The sequence below is a fragment of the Taudactylus pleione genome, unplaced genomic scaffold (assembly GCF_031769625.1).
Source record: "Taudactylus pleione unplaced genomic scaffold, aTauple2 ptg000329l, whole genome shotgun sequence".
Taxonomy (NCBI): Eukaryota; Metazoa; Chordata; class Amphibia; order Anura; family Myobatrachidae; genus Taudactylus; species Taudactylus pleione.
This window is the reverse complement of record NW_028284730.1, coordinates 2,830,670-2,849,130: the sequence shown is the minus strand read 5'-3', so window position 1 is coordinate 2,849,130 and position 18,461 is coordinate 2,830,670. Positions and strand designations below refer to the sequence as shown.

The 18,461-nt window shown below is 44.6% G+C and overlaps 1 protein-coding gene across 1 annotated transcript in view; it reads left to right on the top strand.

Annotated features, from left to right (window-relative positions):
• LOC148509242 (cytosolic purine 5'-nucleotidase-like) overlaps positions 1-18,461 on the top strand; it is a 48,392-nt gene that overhangs the window by 24,700 nt on the left and 5,231 nt on the right. The window contains exons 7-17 of the mRNA XM_088443303.1: positions 26-119; positions 1,593-1,646; positions 3,143-3,226; positions 3,316-3,357; positions 10,363-10,473; positions 10,821-10,887; positions 11,072-11,242; positions 11,903-11,954; positions 12,900-12,960; positions 16,948-17,124; positions 17,525-17,620. Of these exons, the coding sequence (XP_088299429.1) occupies positions 26-119; positions 1,593-1,646; positions 3,143-3,226; positions 3,316-3,357; positions 10,363-10,473; positions 10,821-10,887; positions 11,072-11,242; positions 11,903-11,954; positions 12,900-12,960; positions 16,948-17,124; positions 17,525-17,620 (1,009 nt within the window). The remainder of the gene's footprint in view (positions 1-25; positions 120-1,592; positions 1,647-3,142; positions 3,227-3,315; positions 3,358-10,362; positions 10,474-10,820; positions 10,888-11,071; positions 11,243-11,902; positions 11,955-12,899; positions 12,961-16,947; positions 17,125-17,524; positions 17,621-18,461) is intronic.

Genomic DNA, 18,461 nt, shown 5'->3' with positions numbered 1-18,461 from the left:
CCACATTTCCTGAATTCCTCCGCAGCTATGACACTGGGTACCGCCACGGCAACCTGTTTATGTCCTTTAAGAGCATGTTCCAGGATGTGCGTGACGCAATGGACTACGTGCATGATTCGGTAAGAGAGGTCACACACATTATCTCATTCACAGAGCAGCTGGCAAAACGTCAGCAGAAGCACAATATGTTGGAGATAAGAGCATCTGCTCCCCCTCCCCACGCCTTTCTGTGCTGATCCATAATATATATCCTGGAGCAGGTCCCTGGCCGGGCCTCTGATAATACGCCAGTCATCACATCTTCACACTGTTTGACTTCAGACCAACCCCAAAAATCCCACAGATATAGAGCCCATTCTCTGACCTCCCCTGCTGGGTGACATCATAGACAGGCAGAGAGAAAGGAGAAAGTCACGGACAGCGCTAATTTTATTTTTGAACAGAACATCTAGTTTTGTTTGGCAGAGATTCTCAGGCGTGTCCTTCAAGAACATTAAATAAATCCTCAACTTCATTCAGGGACAAACTCTAGAACATCACAGGACATTCTGGTAAAACATACTGAACTAATAGTGCTGTGCTGGTTGTAATATATAAAGCAGATGACTGACTGTGCCTCATGCCTCAATGATGACTTCAGGACACAAAATGGCTGCCTCTGCTGTGTGTGGTGTCTAAGTAACGGTACACTGGACAGTTAGTCATGCTTGCCAACTCATCTGCCCTCTACCCATGTGTGATGACACAAATTGCGTCAATGTACCCTCATCAACACCCAATTGTCCAGCAGTCCCTGAGAACCACAGGCTCTTCTCAGAGTCTTGGGGGTCTATTTACTAAGCCTTGGATGGAGATAAAGTCAACGGAGATAAGGTACCAAGTTCAACCAACCTGCTCCTAACTGCAATTTTCAAACACAGCCTGTGACATGACAGTTAGGAGCTGATTAGCTGGTACTTTATCTCCTTTCACTTTATCTCCATCCAAGGCTTAGTAAATAGACCCCTTGGAGCCTCCCTGATATCTCAGGAGAGTCATTATGTATGGTTTTAGCTAGTACTGACAGTGTGAGATTTATAGGATATAGGGAGGGGTCTAATACATGTCTGCAAACAGAATTGTTGTTGTTAAGGCCCCATACATGGCACGATATAGGTGCTATATCGTGCCGTGTATGGTCACGATATCATATCTGATATCGTGCTGCGCGCTCCCGCGGGATCGTAATTCGCATCACCAGGTCTTCCTGCATGTTCATCTGATCTGGGATGCGATGTTACGATCCCATTCAGATGAAGGAGGGGGGAGCGGACATATCGTGCAGTCTGTGGGGACCGCACGATTGCAGGCAGTGACAGCACGGTCCGTCTGCCGACGGATCGGCAGTCGCCCTACACGGTGCATCTTTACTATTAGTTATAGATAGAAATCAAACCCTCTTCTTGGGACTGATCATAGCATAGGATACCTGACTAAACATACCGTATAAGTTATATACAGTATCTGGGGACATGATACGCATTCTTTACTTCTTAACATTATAAATGGGAAATTTACATTATAATCCAATTTTCTACTGTAAATTTCCATAGGGCTGCCTGAAGGAGAGAACTCTGAAGGAGCTGAATAAATATGTAATCAAAGATGTAAGTTTTATCCTCATACTAATTGGAGCATTTTATTATGAACCGGATGGATGTTTGTGTAGGGATCTACGCTGACGGGATCGCGCACCCACATTTTCAGTTACATTTTTTTTAAGAGAATCTTTTTAGCTCCTCTGTATAATGACTCTGAAGCTTACTAGTCCTCAGTGCAATATGTACTCTTGGGTCGCTCAGCGCCAGTCCATAAATCTTTTACTTATAATATAAGTCAGAGCATCACCTTAAATTATCTATCATCAAAGAAAATCGAGATAGAGGTATTTGCCACTGTCACACAATAGTAATAAGACTGAGTATATCCTTTATAATCAGCCATGAAGCGAACGTCTCCCTAACGAGCTCCATGCCATAGGAATGTGTATTATGGGCCTGATTCACTACGGATCGCTATTGCGATCGCAGCTGCGATTACACACGGAGGTCTGCTGCAAAAATATGCTAATGAATGCAATCGCAAAGCCGTCGCACAGCCAGCGTGGAGACTCCCACTACCGTATCTCACATCCGTAATACCTTGCAGTCCTGCGTATACATCGGGAACATTGAGTAACATCGGCCCCTCATGCATATTACAGCAGGCATGACCTTACTCATAAATTACTAACCTCGTTGTATGCAATGAGCACTCAAGCTGTGTATGCACGCCCAGTTCAAACAGATAGGCAACCTGCGTTTCTCTGATCACCTCCACGTCGCCATCCCCAAATGTGGACCTCCCGTCACTCACTCTGCGATGGCTTTCTTTGTGTGCGAGCGATCGCAGCGCGATCTCAATGCTAACTCACGCACGCGCACTGCGATGCATACGCATGTGCAGTAGGCACCATCGACCGATCTGCGTATGCCGTTGCACTTGCGATCCATGATGAATCAGGCCCTATGTGTGGTAGCTCCACTCGTTCATTGGTAGGAATGTGTGATAGTTACCCGCTTCCATTAGCAGGAATGTGTGGTAGTTACCCTCTACCATTAGTACTAGGAATTTGTGGTAGTTACCCCCTTTCATTGGTAGGAATGTGTGGTAGCATCACTCTTTCATTGGTAGGAATGTGTGTTATTTACCCCCTTCCCCTGGTAGGAATGTATGTTATTTACCCCCTTCCCCTGGTAGGAATGTGTGTTATTTACCCCATTCCCCTGGTAGGAATGTGTGTTATTTACCCCCTTCCCCTGGTAGGAATGTGTGTTATTTACCCCCTTCCCCTGGTAGGAATGTGTGTTATTTACCCCCTTCCCCTGGTAGGAATGTGTGTTATTTACCCCCTTCCCCTGGTAGGAATGTGTGTTATTTACCCCTTTCCACTGGTAGGAATGTGTGTTATTTACCCCCTACCCCTGGTAGAAATGTGTGTTATTTACCCCCTTCCCCTGGTAGGAATGTGTGTTATTTACCCCCTACCCCTGGTAGGAATGTGTGTTATTTACCCACAGGAAGGACCATATATCCTTTTTATAGTTTACTTTTTCCATCCAAGGAGAGAATACCTTTGCTCCTGACTCGGATGAGGGAAGTGGGAAAGATTTTTCTAGCCACAAACAGTGATTACAAGTATACTAATGTAAGTACATACAAACCTCCTACCCCTAGTCCCCAATATCCTTCCCTCTGCATCATCCACAGTGCCTCAATCATTTATCTTCTCTCCAGGTCATTATGTCCTACCTGTTTGATGATGGAAGTGACAATAAGGTTAGTGTGGTCCACATGTATCATCTTTCACAAGAATTTTTCCTCATATGCAATCATTGTCCAATCTGCCCACGCTGATGGTTGACCAATGTGGAGAACTGGTACCCAGAGAGAGTTGCTGAATCACTTATGGCATAACTATGGCCAGGTAGATGTGTCTGAAGATGACAGGGCACACGGGCCTTTACTGAGACATTGAGATATCAGCAACTAGCCTGATATTGCTGCTTGGTTTCAACAATTATTGAAATTGATCAGATTATTATTGGGAAATGTAGATGGAGGATGCTTGTGGTCATCTTCTGTTTGCTCCAACAAGCCCCAGTATTAGCTGGATGTGGTCTGAGGGCTCCCGGCGGTCGGGGTGCCGGTGGTCAGAATACAGACAGCGGCATCCCAACAGTCAGAATCCTGATGACTAAAGGTAACTAACCTTAGCCCCTAACCATCCCCCTAAATCACCTTTCCCGCAGCTTAACCCTAACCCTCCCCCTCGCAGCCTAACCCTAACCCCCCCTCCCCCCTGCAACCTAACCCTAATCCTCACCGCGGCAGCCTAACCCAAAACCTAACCCTTCCTCTAATCCTAATACTTACCATCGGGATGCCAGCAGTCGGGATTCCGTCTGCTGTCGGGATTCCAGCACCGATATTTCGACGGCTGGCATCCCGATTGCCAGATGGTAATTACATCACCTGAGGACCGGATGGCATGGCCTAGCATGTGTGTTGTGCAATTGTACAGTGATTCTGTGAACCTGAACCAGGTCTATGCATAAATAATTACATATAAAACCTGATTTTAAATGTTCTTTTGAGCCTTTTTGGGAACTGCTGCTGGGTGGTCAATTCTACAAAAAGGAAAAAAAAATCTGAAAATCTTTGACCTCAAACCAAGCAGGGCAATCAGAGTGGGGTTAAACGCGCTACGGCTTATTTAGATGACTGGAGGATGCTGTTCTTACCTCACCGGCACCATTATAGCGCTTGTAAAGTAAGGTTGAGCTGTCAATTTTGCAGCATTCTGTAGCAAAACAACAGGTGGGTGTGTTTGGGTCACCTGATTATTTTTAGAAGTGACCTAGGCTCCGTAGGCACGGCAGAGGAGTGCAGGAATTCCACCATAAACCCATGCCTGGTATTGCTCTGCCCGGAGTCATCACAACACTGGGATTTGTTGTCACTCATTGCTGGGTGAGGAAATGCCAAATATACACTAATGTGCCCTCAGTTGTACAGATGTGTCCTCATACATCTATCCATTTAGCGTCATATCATGCATGGTGCTACTTATACACTCCACCGCGGTTAGCGATTCCCAGATTTACGTTGTTTTACAAAGTCCCTTACTGTGTGCTTGTAACTAGGACAGGGGCGTGCAATAAGCAGTCCTTCAGCTGTTGTTGAACTACAAATCCCGGCATGCATAGCAGCATTTTGTCCAAATAGCAAAACTGTGGCATGGCATGCTGGGATGTGTAGTTTTACAACATCTGGTGGTCCGCTTTTGTTGCAAAGGAATTGGTACATTGTTGCAGATTAAGTACAACAATGTGTGGCGGGCAGCATGGCGCGCCTCATTAATTTTGGATATTGATTGATATATATATATATTTTTTTTCCCACAAATTAGTGTTTGAGTTGCACCAAAAAGCTGCGTGCAATGCCAGAGCCAATGTCCAAATACCTGCGCATTGTTATTTTGTCGTATTAGCGATGCGACTAAGACACATATTTTGTGACAGAGAGACGCATGGTCGCAGCTTAGTCGCAATAAAGCCTATGTCGCACCAAATGGAGCTATTTGGCCGGATTTGAGGATGGGTGTATGAGGACACACCTGTATGCAAGTCCATCTGCTCATGGCACTCCTACGCTGCTGAGCATTACCAGGCCCACTCCTATATATGGCTAGGAGACCCAGAGATGATGCATTCTGCCCCAATATATAGTCAGTGTTATCATCCAGTTTCTTAGGGGCCTATTTATCATTAGATATTTGAAAGATATTCCTCAGAAACACCGGTTTTTAGGGTATGGCCGCAAATATTAAGTATCCCTGGAATGTATTATGGAGGGGTCAGAGATATCTGCTGTGATCCCTCCATTTCCAACAGCACCTGCAACCCCCATAGGTTCCTTGGGGGATACGATGCTGCCAGATTTACCAAGCTCCGGAATGTTTGGCCCCCGCAGCCTACGCCATCTGAAGATGGCATTGTGCTGCTGTAGTCTATAGACTACACTTCGCAAAAATGACCGGGAGCGAGTTCCGGAACTCTCCCTGGCAATGGGCACTGCAAATGCATGGTCAGGAGACCGCACATGCACAGTAATCCTGAGAGAGGATTGAAGAGACAGCTGAAGCAGTCACTTCCCTCCAAGCACATCGCAGGCATAGGCAAACGCAGGGGGAGGGGTCCGTCTGCCTGGAAACCCCCCTCCCCAGCCAACACCATGACCACAATAGAAATAGTAATATAATAGAATGTTACTAGTGCTGCATGTTGTTCTCAGTATCACAAATGAAATAATTAGCACCACCTGTGGCTCTTTTAAAATGTGTCAGCCAGTAACAAATAACCTGTGCACCAACTAGGAGATGTGGAAAACATGCACTGTTAGGGGTGCACTGCTATAACCATCAATAGGGGTAATTATTAATACTGTATAATAATACACTATCCAGTAGATAAGGAGACTGATATGTACATGTATATCCAGAGCAGTGTTAGGTTCTTCTGCCGCTCCCCCAGACTCCCAAACTTGCTCCAATGCTCAGGAATTGTGCCCACATCTGACATATAAACATACAGCTCAGGCAGGATGGCCCTACTGCTGCATATAATGGGTTACTGTGATTGCTGGTCCTGTATATGCTGGAATTATGACACACACTACACTTTGTATGACGCATATTATAGCTGGATAAGTGCTAATTCTGCCCTCTTCATGGACTGTCCACACTCACTCTAAAATCAAGCATTTGGAAACCCCCCTCTAGAAATTCTGCGTTTGCCACTGGCAGGGACCTGCTCCTTTCGGAGCCCCTGTCCCTGCTTATGCTATATTCAGGTGCTATTATCGCATATTGCAATGCGATCATTAGTGTTACTATCGATCGTTGATAAATGGGCCCCTTACAGTCTACATCCACTTTAAGCAGTTCCAATGGTTAAATAAGATTTTTTCTTGGTCTGATGTATTTTGTAGCTGTCAGACATGATTTAATTACCTGTGCTGGGACATTGGGGGTCTGTGATATATACAGTTCAGGATATTACATTAACAACAGCTGCCTGCCAGTACCCCAGGCCTCCCCTATTGTGTTCTGTGTTATTCAGAGCAGCTGTGAGAGGGAACGCTGATACCCTTATAATTCCATTTAAAGCTCCAGACACGTTAGTACAGTGTTTTATAGTTCCCTTGCTGCTGACTTTAATCTCAAACACAATGCTGAAGGTCACATCAACTAAACTTCCAGGTAATTTGTTTGTTAGGCTCTTTAAGTCTCATTAGTGTCTCTTGGCAAATGTCTGGTCGTATTGGATGACTCATTTATTTTGTTAAATAGGGAACCAGCTGATGTCATTGAATTAGTTTAAATCTCCTTTAATTCTGATGTCATCTTCTAGAGAGCATAAATATATGGTTTACAACCAAGGTCCCAAACGTGGAAACGCTGAGATGTTTTACATAAGTAATGCCAGGCACATTATTGGCCAAGGAGAAATCTTCCTGTCACTTGGAATAAGAGATTATAGAAAGAATCTCTCCCCGTCCTACATCCTCTTGTCTCTAGTCACTCCTCTGTCCCCTCTCCCCTCTGCTTTGTGCTAGTTAGCCCAGGATCAGGGGGACAAAGTTCATAGGGTTCCACTGCAAAAGCAGCAACCACCAGCACTAACAATAAAAACAAATCCTGATTAAACGAGTATTAGATCCAAATGGAGACGTGGTGCGAATGTGTCAATAATCAAACAACTAATTAGAGTGGCTTTCATTTGATTGGCTGTTATTGTATTGACCCAAGAAGGTACATTAAGCTAATTAATTTGCGTTCACAGCTCTGCTATAATCAAGGTATCGTTGTTGTATCTGTTTTTTTCTTCTTTCCCTATTGGATTACTTAGCTAGAAGACAGATTTCAGGCCTGATTTAGAGGTGAACGCTCTGCCGGATGTAGTGGAGAGATTTTATGCTACTGCACATGCGTCTAAGTGTCTAAGTCACACCGGGCATGCGTCCCGATTATGGGCCTTACTCAGCAAGGAACGCAGTTGCTAATACCCATGCAATCGGCCGATTGTTGCGTTATGCTCATGCGTATGCATTGCAGTGCGTGAATTAGCTATTGCTATCGGGACTGCGATTGCAGTGACTAAGCAGACCCATCGCAGAGTGATTGGCAGGAAGTGCCGTTTGTGGGTGGTGACCGGGGCATGGTCGGGAGAACGCAAATATGCCAGTGCTTTCAACGCGGTTGCAGGGGCGTGCATAAATTATCCACTGCAATGCCGTACGCAGCCTGAGTAGACCTTGTGCGAGTGTGGGTGATGCTGCGATGGTACCGTGGTTTCGCAGTCTTGCTATACATTACGGATGTGTGTAAGGTAAAGTAGGCGTCCTTGTGTAGTGCTGCGAGGGCATAGCGATCACAATGGATTAGCATACTATCGCAGTTGAACTGCGTGCCTAATCGCTATTACAATCGCAGTAGCGTATGGTAGTGAATCAGGGCCTGTGTCCATTGTAATTTCACGCAGGGAGAAGTGTACTGGAAATGTAGTTGGCGTTCCTGGGCGTTTACTGGGAAGTGACTTACCGCACGCACGGAGATGGTCCGTCATATGGATGCGTTACGGGAGCATCGTGTACGTGCCGGTGAAAGTGGCCGCATACACAGGCATTCAGCCGCTCACATAGGAGGCCGTACTTGGATGGAGAAACTGCACCTGCCATAGGGCTGGCGCAAGTTGCGATGGGGCGACCGTTGGTGGCGTCTAAGGATGCAGCAATCGGAATGACTGCGTGTATGGATGCTGGCAGTGGGCGTCTCAGTCTTTGCACATTCTGCGCACAGAAGGGAAGGACTTTCCATTGGCATTTGCAGAAAATTGCAGATGGGTGACCGCCAATAGACTGTGGGTGCTTCTGCACCTACACCTCAGACCATTCATGTCCCTGAGCTGGCTCTCCAGACATAGGAGATACATGGATCTCAAAATTCTACTGGGTTCTACTCAGGGGCAGATTAACGGGGGGGCGACAGGGGCGATCGACCCTGGGCCCCCAAACGTTAAGGGCCCCCACATCTATTGGGGTTAAAGTGGACCGGAGGAGACGGAACCAGTTCCGCCTCCTCCGGCAAATCTAACCCCGGCACCGCAGGGAGGCTTCATTTGCCAGACGCCCGCTGGTTACTTGTAACCAGCGGGCGCTCGGCTCCATCCCCGTTGTGGTAGCCGGAGTCGGAGGACGGAGCTCACTCGAGCGGATTGCAGTTTACGCGGGGCTTAGGTTAAGATAAGTATGAGCTTTATATTTTTTTTTTTTAGTGCAAGCGGCTTACTGGGGGCATCACTACAGGGGCATTATTCGTGGGGAGGAGGCATTACCACAGGAGCACTACTCGGAGGGGGGCATTACTCTTTGAGGGGGGGAGGCATTACTACTGGGTGCATTACTGGGGGGGCATTATTGCTGGGGAGGGGCATTACTCGGAGGGGGAGGCATTACTACTGGGGGCATTAATCAGGGGGCATTACTATTGGGGGCTCTACTACAGAGGGAGCATTATTATTGGGGGTACTAATAGAGGTGCATTACTACTGGGGGCTCTACTACAGGGGGCATAACTACTGGGGACATTACTATTGGGGGCACAACTACAGGGGTATTACTACAGGGGGATTTATACAGGAGGCATTACTATTGGGCACATGCAGGGGGCATTACTACTGGGGGCATTACTATTTGGGGCACAACTACAGGGATATTACTACTGGGGGCATTTATACAGAGGGCATTATTACAGGGGGCACTACTAATGGGAGTATTGCATAGGGGGCACTGCATAAGGGGCTCTAATACTGGGTGCACTGCATACGGCGCACTACCACTGTGGGCACTGACACTACAGGGGGCTCTGCATAAGGTCCCCATTGCGCATACCCCCAGTTTGTCACATTTAATAGGGGCCCCCACATGTTTGTTGCCCAGGGGCCCCCACAGACCTTAATCCGGCCTTGGTTCTGCTGTGTATGTGGAGTAAAAGAAAGCAGAGTTTTGCCCTCCACACTGGACTAACATACAACTGTATATGGGCGCTAATATGTCCACCCTGAATTTCATATAACAACTAGTGGTCATATTTGGTGCTTTGCATAAAAAAAGTAGCAGTATGTTGATACAGCACAGCTATAAACACTAAATACAGTACTATGTACAGGCTGAGTCTCCCATATCCAAAATGCTTGGGACCAGGGGTATTTTGGATATCGGAATATTACGTATTTTGGAACATTTGTATAAAATAATTAAATATCTTGGGAATGGGACCCAAATCTAAACACAGAATGCATTTATGTTTTATATACACCTTATACACATAGCCTGAAGGTCATTTTATAGTATATTTTTAACAATTTTGTGCATCAAAAAAAGTTTGTGTACATACATGAAATTCATATATGTTTCATATATGCCTTATACACACAGCCTGAAGGTTATTTTATACTATATTTTTAATAATTTGTGCTTTAAACAAAGTTTGTGTACATTGAACCATCAGAAAGCAAATGTTTCACTTTCTCAGTCATGCTAAAGATATTCCGTATTTCGGAATATTCTGTATTTCGGAATATTTGGATATGGGAGACTCAACCTGCAGTCCCATTCCATAAATGCTTTATATCATACTCGTCTTTGCGGCATTTGGCTAAGTTTTGGTTGGTGCTATGTATAAACCGATATGATTTTTCCTCTCTCTGTTGTCTTCTGCAGTTGAAAGACCCCAAGAAAAAAACATGGAGGTCATACTTTGATCTGATCGTCGTGGACACCAGGAAGCCGCTCTTCTTTGCTGAGGGAACCGTTCTTCGTCAAGTCAACACGGTATGAGATCTATCCATTCATCTACTTTAACCTAAAACTTTTTGCAGAATTGATTGATAACAGGGAACAATAGCTTACGCTCAGCTGCAAAGCAACTGTAAATTAAATATTCTGTTAATGAATGGGAACTTTCAAATGCAGGTTTATGTCATTAGACTTATCAGGGAACTTGTAATTTAGGTGTGGTGGTCCCTTAACAGAATAATTAGACTTATTATAGAGATTTACTGTACTCCTGACACTCTTAAGGAAAATACCACTATTCCGAACAAATTACTGTAAATAAAAGGTTGGTAATTCCATTTACAGGAGTAACTTTGATTCAGATTAAGTTATTTTCTTTATAGGATAATGGTAAATTGAGAATTGGAACATACACAGGTCCCCACCAGCACTGTGCGGTGTACTCGGGAGGTAGGTATTAATTAGAGTAATCATTAATTTCTCAACTACATCATGAATACAATTACTTCAGAGACCTAAGTGGTGCATACAAATAGCGATACGTACAGTATGCCTATAAATACACCTATACACTACTACATGCTGGGAAAGTGTTCTTATCCAGCCTGAGACTCACGGACTGGCTCCGTTTCAGGATCCTCGGACATTGTATGTGACCTGCTTGGGATGAAGGGAAAGGACATCCTTTATGTGGGGGATCATATCTTTGGGGACATTCTGAAGTCTAAGAAGAGGCAGGGGTGGAGAACCTTTCTGGTTGTTCCTGAACTGGCCAAAGAGCTCAACATCTGGACTGAGAAAAGTGGTGAGTACCTGTGTATCTGGATATAGGAAGGCGTTTTTGGGGAGGGGATTACATTTGTATGGAATCTCCATAAATAAGAAATATATTGCTTGGGAAATTGGATATGCTCATAAATACATCTGATGTGGTTCCACACAGACCTTCTCCTCTCCTCTTATAACCATCTGTTACTTCTGTCTCCAAAACCTCTCCTGTGATGATCCCCACCTTTGAAATCCCTAACCTCATCCTACCAGACTCTCCCCTAACCTAAACACATTCTCACAAAACTAACCTTTTCATGCTTCCCAATATCCTGCCCCTCACCTGCACTACTCCTATTTCCATTATCCACCATGTTCACTGGTGTCCCTAGTGCTTCTACTGACTTTCATTACCCCCCGCCTATTCCATGTCTCATGTCACCATACCTACGGCTTGTGTCCCTATTATGTCATACGCTGAGTTTTCTTGTGCGAGTTCTATGCTAATCATTATGTCATATGCACTGAATTGCCCGCACCACATACACCTGTTTATTATACCAATACACCTGTTTGTGCTCATTATTATCACTTATTTGTATTCATCTATTTGTTATTATGCTTAATTGTCATAAACAGTTCTGCCGACATGTTTATGGTGAAAACTATACACTCTTGATTATATATTTTTTTTCAGAGCTTTTCAATGAACTGAAGACTCTGGACATGTTTCTGTCTCAGTTGTACCAGTAAGTTTCCTGACACACAAATATTGCCCAATGTTTCTATACATATTAAAATAAAACAAAGAACACCAGGTAACAGTGACATCTGCAGGCTCAAAGGAAGCACGACACTATTTCAAATAATATGTTTATACAGGTTGAGTCTCCCATATCCAAAATGCTTGGGACCAGGGGTATTTTGGATATCGGAATATTCCGTATTTTGGAATATTTGCATACCATAATGGAATATCTTGGGAATGGGACCCAAATCTAAACACAGAAAGCATTTATGTTTTATATATACACCTTATGCACACAGCCTGCAGGTAATTTTATACAATATTTTCAATAATTTTGTGCCTTAAACAAAGTTTGTGTACACTGAACCATCAAGAAACAATGGTTTCACTATCTCAGTCATGCTAAGTAAAATTCTGTATTTCGGAATATTCCGTATTTCGGAATATTTGGATATGGGAGACTCAACCTGTACTGTAATAGTCTATTACCCAGGACAATAAAGATTTATTGAGATCATATTAAAAGGATTACAATAGTTGGTGCATTTTTCATTTAATCATAGAGATGCGGGCGAGCCATTGTACAGATTACCATGTACATGTAGAGGCGGGTATCCACTTATAGATATACAAACGAGAGCATGATTACGACATTGCTGTCGTGCTCTCGTTCGTATATCTAGTATAGTGCCTAGACTGAACGTTCACTCATTCAGTCCAGGCACATCCCTCATCCCCGCACATGCTGAACCTGACGAGATCGTCAGGTTGACCAGCATGTATGGGCGATGTTGGATGTCGGAAGCGACCAGCAGGCACGCGCATCGCTGGTCGCTTCTGACCAAAACACGCCCGATGCATGCGCGATTTGCAAGCGATTGCACGATAACGACCTCTCTGTTATATTAGCTGGATGTTGACCATTTGAAGTTCTGTTTCCCACCAGACACATGGACAGCGGCAGCATTGATTATCCCGACATCAGCTCTATTCAGAAGCAGATTCAGGTACAGTGATCCAGCATCTCTGTCTTTAAATCACTGTCGCTTGTTACCGAAGGAGGTATTTAGAAATGCTATCACAATGTCTTGAAGTAAGATGAGATTATCTCTCCAGAGTCATAATGTTCCCACGCTGAGTACTGAGGATAAAGTTGTGTGACTGGTGAGGGGCGCTGTATGTTATGCCAGATGTCAAGTTCAGGAATGAATCCCTAGAACCAGGCTAGTTGTGCTCTTTGCCCTTTGAAGCCCCTTTCCTTTTAAAGTGATCGGTGCTCATCAGTATTTGGTTGCCTTCATGTCATAGGCATGTAGTAATAGGGGCTTCTTGTGGAACCAACCCTGGCACTAGATAAATAGGAGACAGTAATAAAGTGATACAACACTGAGAACAGAAAATGCAGGTACTCCCACGGGCCATATCCTATGTCTGCACTGTAGTCAGGTGACCTCCAATATGAGGTCAGACTTCAACTCTGAGCGGACTGGGAAGGTAGTGGACTAAGAAGTAGTATGGGTCCAAACATGAGGTCAGGACAGGTGGAGATCCAAAGTGTAACCAGAGTCCAAAGCAATGGTCAGGGCAGGCAGAGATCCAGAGAGTAGCCAGAGGTCAGAGAAGTGGATAGATCCAGAATTGGGACAGAAAACAGACAGCAGGCATCTCACAGGCCCATGACTGGAGCATCTTCAGTATAAATTAATGGAGCCAGCTGGCATGGTTTTTATTAAATGGGGCAGTAGTAGATTAAGGTGTATCTTTTTTGCGGTTTTGTTCTCAAATTAGAAACTGTGCGTTGTGTATGCCACAACAACTTCTCCAACTTTACCGTGACTATTGGGTACATAGGACAGACCACCCAAATACAATAAAATTGTTCTGCTTTATGCCTGTCACCCCCTCTGCCTATCACACAGTTATAGATCTGTTTATATTCCTAATTTCCTCACAAGTCTGCATTATACCTCGTGCAAAAGCAAGTAAGGGACGGTTCACCCAAGAGCTATTCATGATAAGTTATTTCATTAAAGGTATGTAGTACCTTCCCAAATGCTGCAGGCAATACTGAGCTGCATTTCCTTCAGCTTTTACTGAAACAATTTGCTTACTAATGTGACTCTACATAGATAATGTTACATAGCCATGTAGTGCTATGGGAGGGTGTGTATCATTCATTTCAACTGAAATATATATATAGATATATTCAACTGCAATTTAACCCTTGAGCTTTATAAATGCAGATAAAAGGTATATACTGTGTTTAATATGAGAAACAAAATATGAGTTAAAAATGAATATCAGTTATTGTATGACAGAAAGGGCATATTTTCAGCATTTCTAAATGCCTTTGCTCATTAAAAGCCTCTTTTGCGTTGAATGAATTGTAAAATATACTATAATCTTGAAGAGTTTATGGTCATTTCTCCTTAGGAAACACACTAGGTAAAGGCACAGGAAATAAGGGCTGCTCATATGCCATTCTCCTTCATGTAGTCTGAGGCATTTTTGTAAAGAGTCACTAAGCTTCATTCTGGAAGTAGCCATCCAGCTCATCTCTTAATAACCCTAACAATACCTGTATATTATCACTATATCACCAGGGGCAACTTGTCATGGGAAAAATGGTACTTTTATACCCTAGGTGGGTCAGCACCATTGGCATAGTATTGTATCATACATAGTATACTGTGAGTTCAATTCCTGACAAAGGCACTATCTGTGTGGAGTTTGTATGCTCTCACAGTGTTTGCGTTGCATTTCCTCTGGGTGCTCTGCTTTCCTTCCAAACTCCAATAATATACTTGAAGGTTATTTGGTTTCTAAAAACAAAAAAAGATAGCCTTAGGGTCGGATTCAATTAGTTAGGCTAATTGCCGCGCCGGTCTAATTCAATTGCCGGGGATTCCTCGCACGGGAGTCCCCGAGACCCCGCGCGCGCGATTCCTCGCAGTTGGACTTTATATCACAGCACTTGGTGGTGCGAGATAAAATCAACGTTATTCGGCTTTGCGCGATGGGAAAAAACACATTAATTCCGCAGTTTACACGGACTCAATGTGTTTACGTGCGAGTCCCGATTTTACGGCACAGGGAAAAGGCTATTTAATTGAATAGCTTTTCCCCGCACGCCAATTAGTTGCGGGGACAACCCCACGGCTAATTGAATCTGCCCCTTAGTCTGCATGTGTGTCCATGTGGTAGGAAATATAGATTGTAAGCTCCACTGGGACAGGGACTGATGTGAATGGCTGACATATTCTCTGTAAAACACTATGTAATATGTGAGCTCCATATTAACAAAAACTTCATAATATTAACAAAATATATATTAACATTATTTATATGCCACCAACACATTCTGTTGCGCTTTACAGTTGGGAACAAAACAGAACAAGACTAGGTAATAGCAGACAGAGAGGTATAAGGGCCCTGCTCGCAAGCTTACCAGCTATAGGGTAATAGGTGTTGATACACAAGGATAAGTGCTACATATTGCATATCGGTCCAGTCAGATTGCAGAGGTTCTCGGTGGGCTGTATGATCCAGTCACACAGCAATGTTGGTCTGGGGTCAGCTGGATGTGTGAGTGTAGAAAGAGAACATATGTAAAGTTAGGTGTGCACTGTGTAAAGGGAAGGTTATTCGCAGAATAGCTTATGGAGATTGTGTGGGTCGTTCTGGAATTTGATATGCTTGCTTGAGGAGGTGGGTTTGGAGATTTAGAGGTTAAAGCTGGGTACACACATGGACAACCAGGTGACCCAGCGATTTGATGTAACGATATATTGCATCGCTATACACACTGCATGATCCGCTGTACGATGGTGCGGGTCCATGGCATTGTCCCATCTGAAATGCAGCACATTCTATGGGAAGGTGCAACGGGATGCAGTCAGGAAGCCGACGGTCGAAGTGCCGACCACCGGCTTCCAGACTGTCAAATCCCGGCAAGGTACTAATGACAGGCCTTCGAAATCCCGACGCCTGTCATTAGACCTACGCCGGCAGCCCGACGCCCGGCATGCTGAACAAAGGTAAGGCGGACGCGGACAGCCGCGGGGGTTAGGTTTTAGGGCACCCGGGGGGACTTAGGGTTAGGCACCCCCCGGGAGAGTTAGGTTTAGGCTAGGGGAAGGAGGTAAGGGTTAGGCATTAGGGGGGGAGGTTAGGTACCCCTAAAGGAGGGTTCGGGGGAGATTGTTAGTTATACTTACCTTTTTAGCTGTCGTGATCTTCACCCCTGCGGCCAGCGGTGTTACATACTGATTCTGGTGCAACCACCCAATTCATAGTACAATGAATGGTGGTTTTCAGGGTACACGCTATACGATGATCATTCCCATCTGTCACAGGTGATATATCGTATAGTGTACCCAGTTATAAAGAAAGTTGTTTTGAAACAATTTGAGTAGTGTAATGTAATATAATGTAATCTATATAATAACACAGAATGGCATGTCCTGAGATGGACATGTGCAATCTGAATATGTCCCCCTTCCCGGCTCTCACTATTGCAATGGATAGGGGACATTCTAGCATAGGAGAACCATTGCTGGCACAGGTAAGCATTACAGGGTGGCAGGACTGAGCAGGGAGGGGATATGGGCAAAGCGGGAGCAGGCTGAGGTGACCCAGTATAGGCCGGATCCATATTACTAGTACTAATAATATATAATAGTGATTAAAGTGTTAGTTGGTCACAGATGTGGAGATCACATCTATGGGCTTCCACTGACCACCAATGATCAGGTAAAGTAAGTATATGTAAACCTGTACATCCAGCATAGGAATCTGCTCGATAAACATACCAGGAGAAAGTAGTATTATTAGTCTACTCCTATAAAGGTAACCTGTGGGCTATTGGCTTGGGGGTGCTGCAGATTACACGTGCTGATAAAAACGGAAATCATATTCTCCCTGATTTTGGCCTGTTCCCTGCTTCCCATGAGTACGGCTTCCCCCTAACTCAGCTTCTCACCCTCTGTGCACAGAAAGTTACTCATGAGATGGACATGTGCTATGGGAAGATGGGCAGCTTGTTCCGCAGTGGGTCACGCCAGACACTGTTCTCCAGCCAGCTTATCCGTTATGCTGATCTGTATGCGGCCTCCTTCCTGAACCTCCTGTACTATCCCTTCAGCTGCCTGTTCCGGTCTCTCCCTGTGCTGGTATGTATGTGTAAGGAATGCTTCTTCAGTCAGTGCCAGGTTTACCTCACTGCATTAAGCCTGGCCCTGCTATACTGTCACTCCTAACATCCTGTCCCAGTATTATCCTGCACATTTCCTCCTTTCTTCAGTCAGGTCATTGTCGTTTGGTTACAGCTTTCATTCCCATTGTGTGATACCGCTTCACTTCATTTACATTCACATCAATAATTTTTTTTCAAGCCCTCAGTTCAGTATTGCATTGTATTTATATGATGGCTCTATGATATACAATGGTGACTGGAATATGATATGTAAGGTATCAGTGTAGAGTTGGATGTCACAGGCCTGACTGTAATAGTAGTAGATAGGTATCACAGCTGGCACAGACACTAGCGCTTCACATATTTCTTCTCTGTAGATGCCACATGAATCCACGGTCGACCACTTAAGTGTGGATGGGGCAGATGCAAGGAAGGTGTTCGGGGAACATCTGAAGCACTACAAAAGGGAACACGTGAGTACGGGACACATACTGTATAGGGACTGATTCTGAGTCTTGTGCTCCAGTCGCGTCTGCATCTTTATGCTAATGCTGCCACAAAGCCCTCCCCTGGTGTACAGCCGTGCCGCTGCATGTACAAGGACTGAGACGCCACCTGCCAGCGCCTGTAGATGTACCACTGAAACTTGCAGCAGGTCCTCTGTCTGGGTATGGTCTTATGTAAGCGATTCAGTTTCTTTATAACCATTTTCAGCGACATGCCTATTATATGCAACATCTCTGTGCGTCCTTTTAGCCACCCTCGTTACCTCCCAGTCACCAGCCAGGAACGCCCCTTACATTTCTGATACCGTTCCTCTATATTTCATCTGTGGTGCTGTACGAACAAAATCGGGACACTTGCACATAAGACAACACATTGGTGGTTTGTGTGAATATTGGCATAGCATGCCTCTCTGAGTCAGGCCCATAGTGAGCGAGCTTGGCCATGCCTGCTGTATAACTGTTATATGGAGGATTACTGAGAGGTATAAAATAACTGGCCTTGCAGCCCTTCCTGGTGAGCTGTATCTACACTGCTTCACTTCATTTGCTTCTTCTGATTGGCTGCTTCCAACAAATTATCTATACATTTATATATAATACACAAGTGACATCAATATATGTGAAATATTCTGTAAAATATATCCTTCTATTTGGTGAGCAGTGATGTAATTGCTTATAGTTGAATAGTGAGGTCACCTGTGTCACATGACTCATTATGGAAGTGCTCTGTGATGGTAAAACACCCCTGGATTGTAACTGTGGGTGGAACTCTACAGGACCTTCAGCTGCAAGGGCCACATATCTTGTC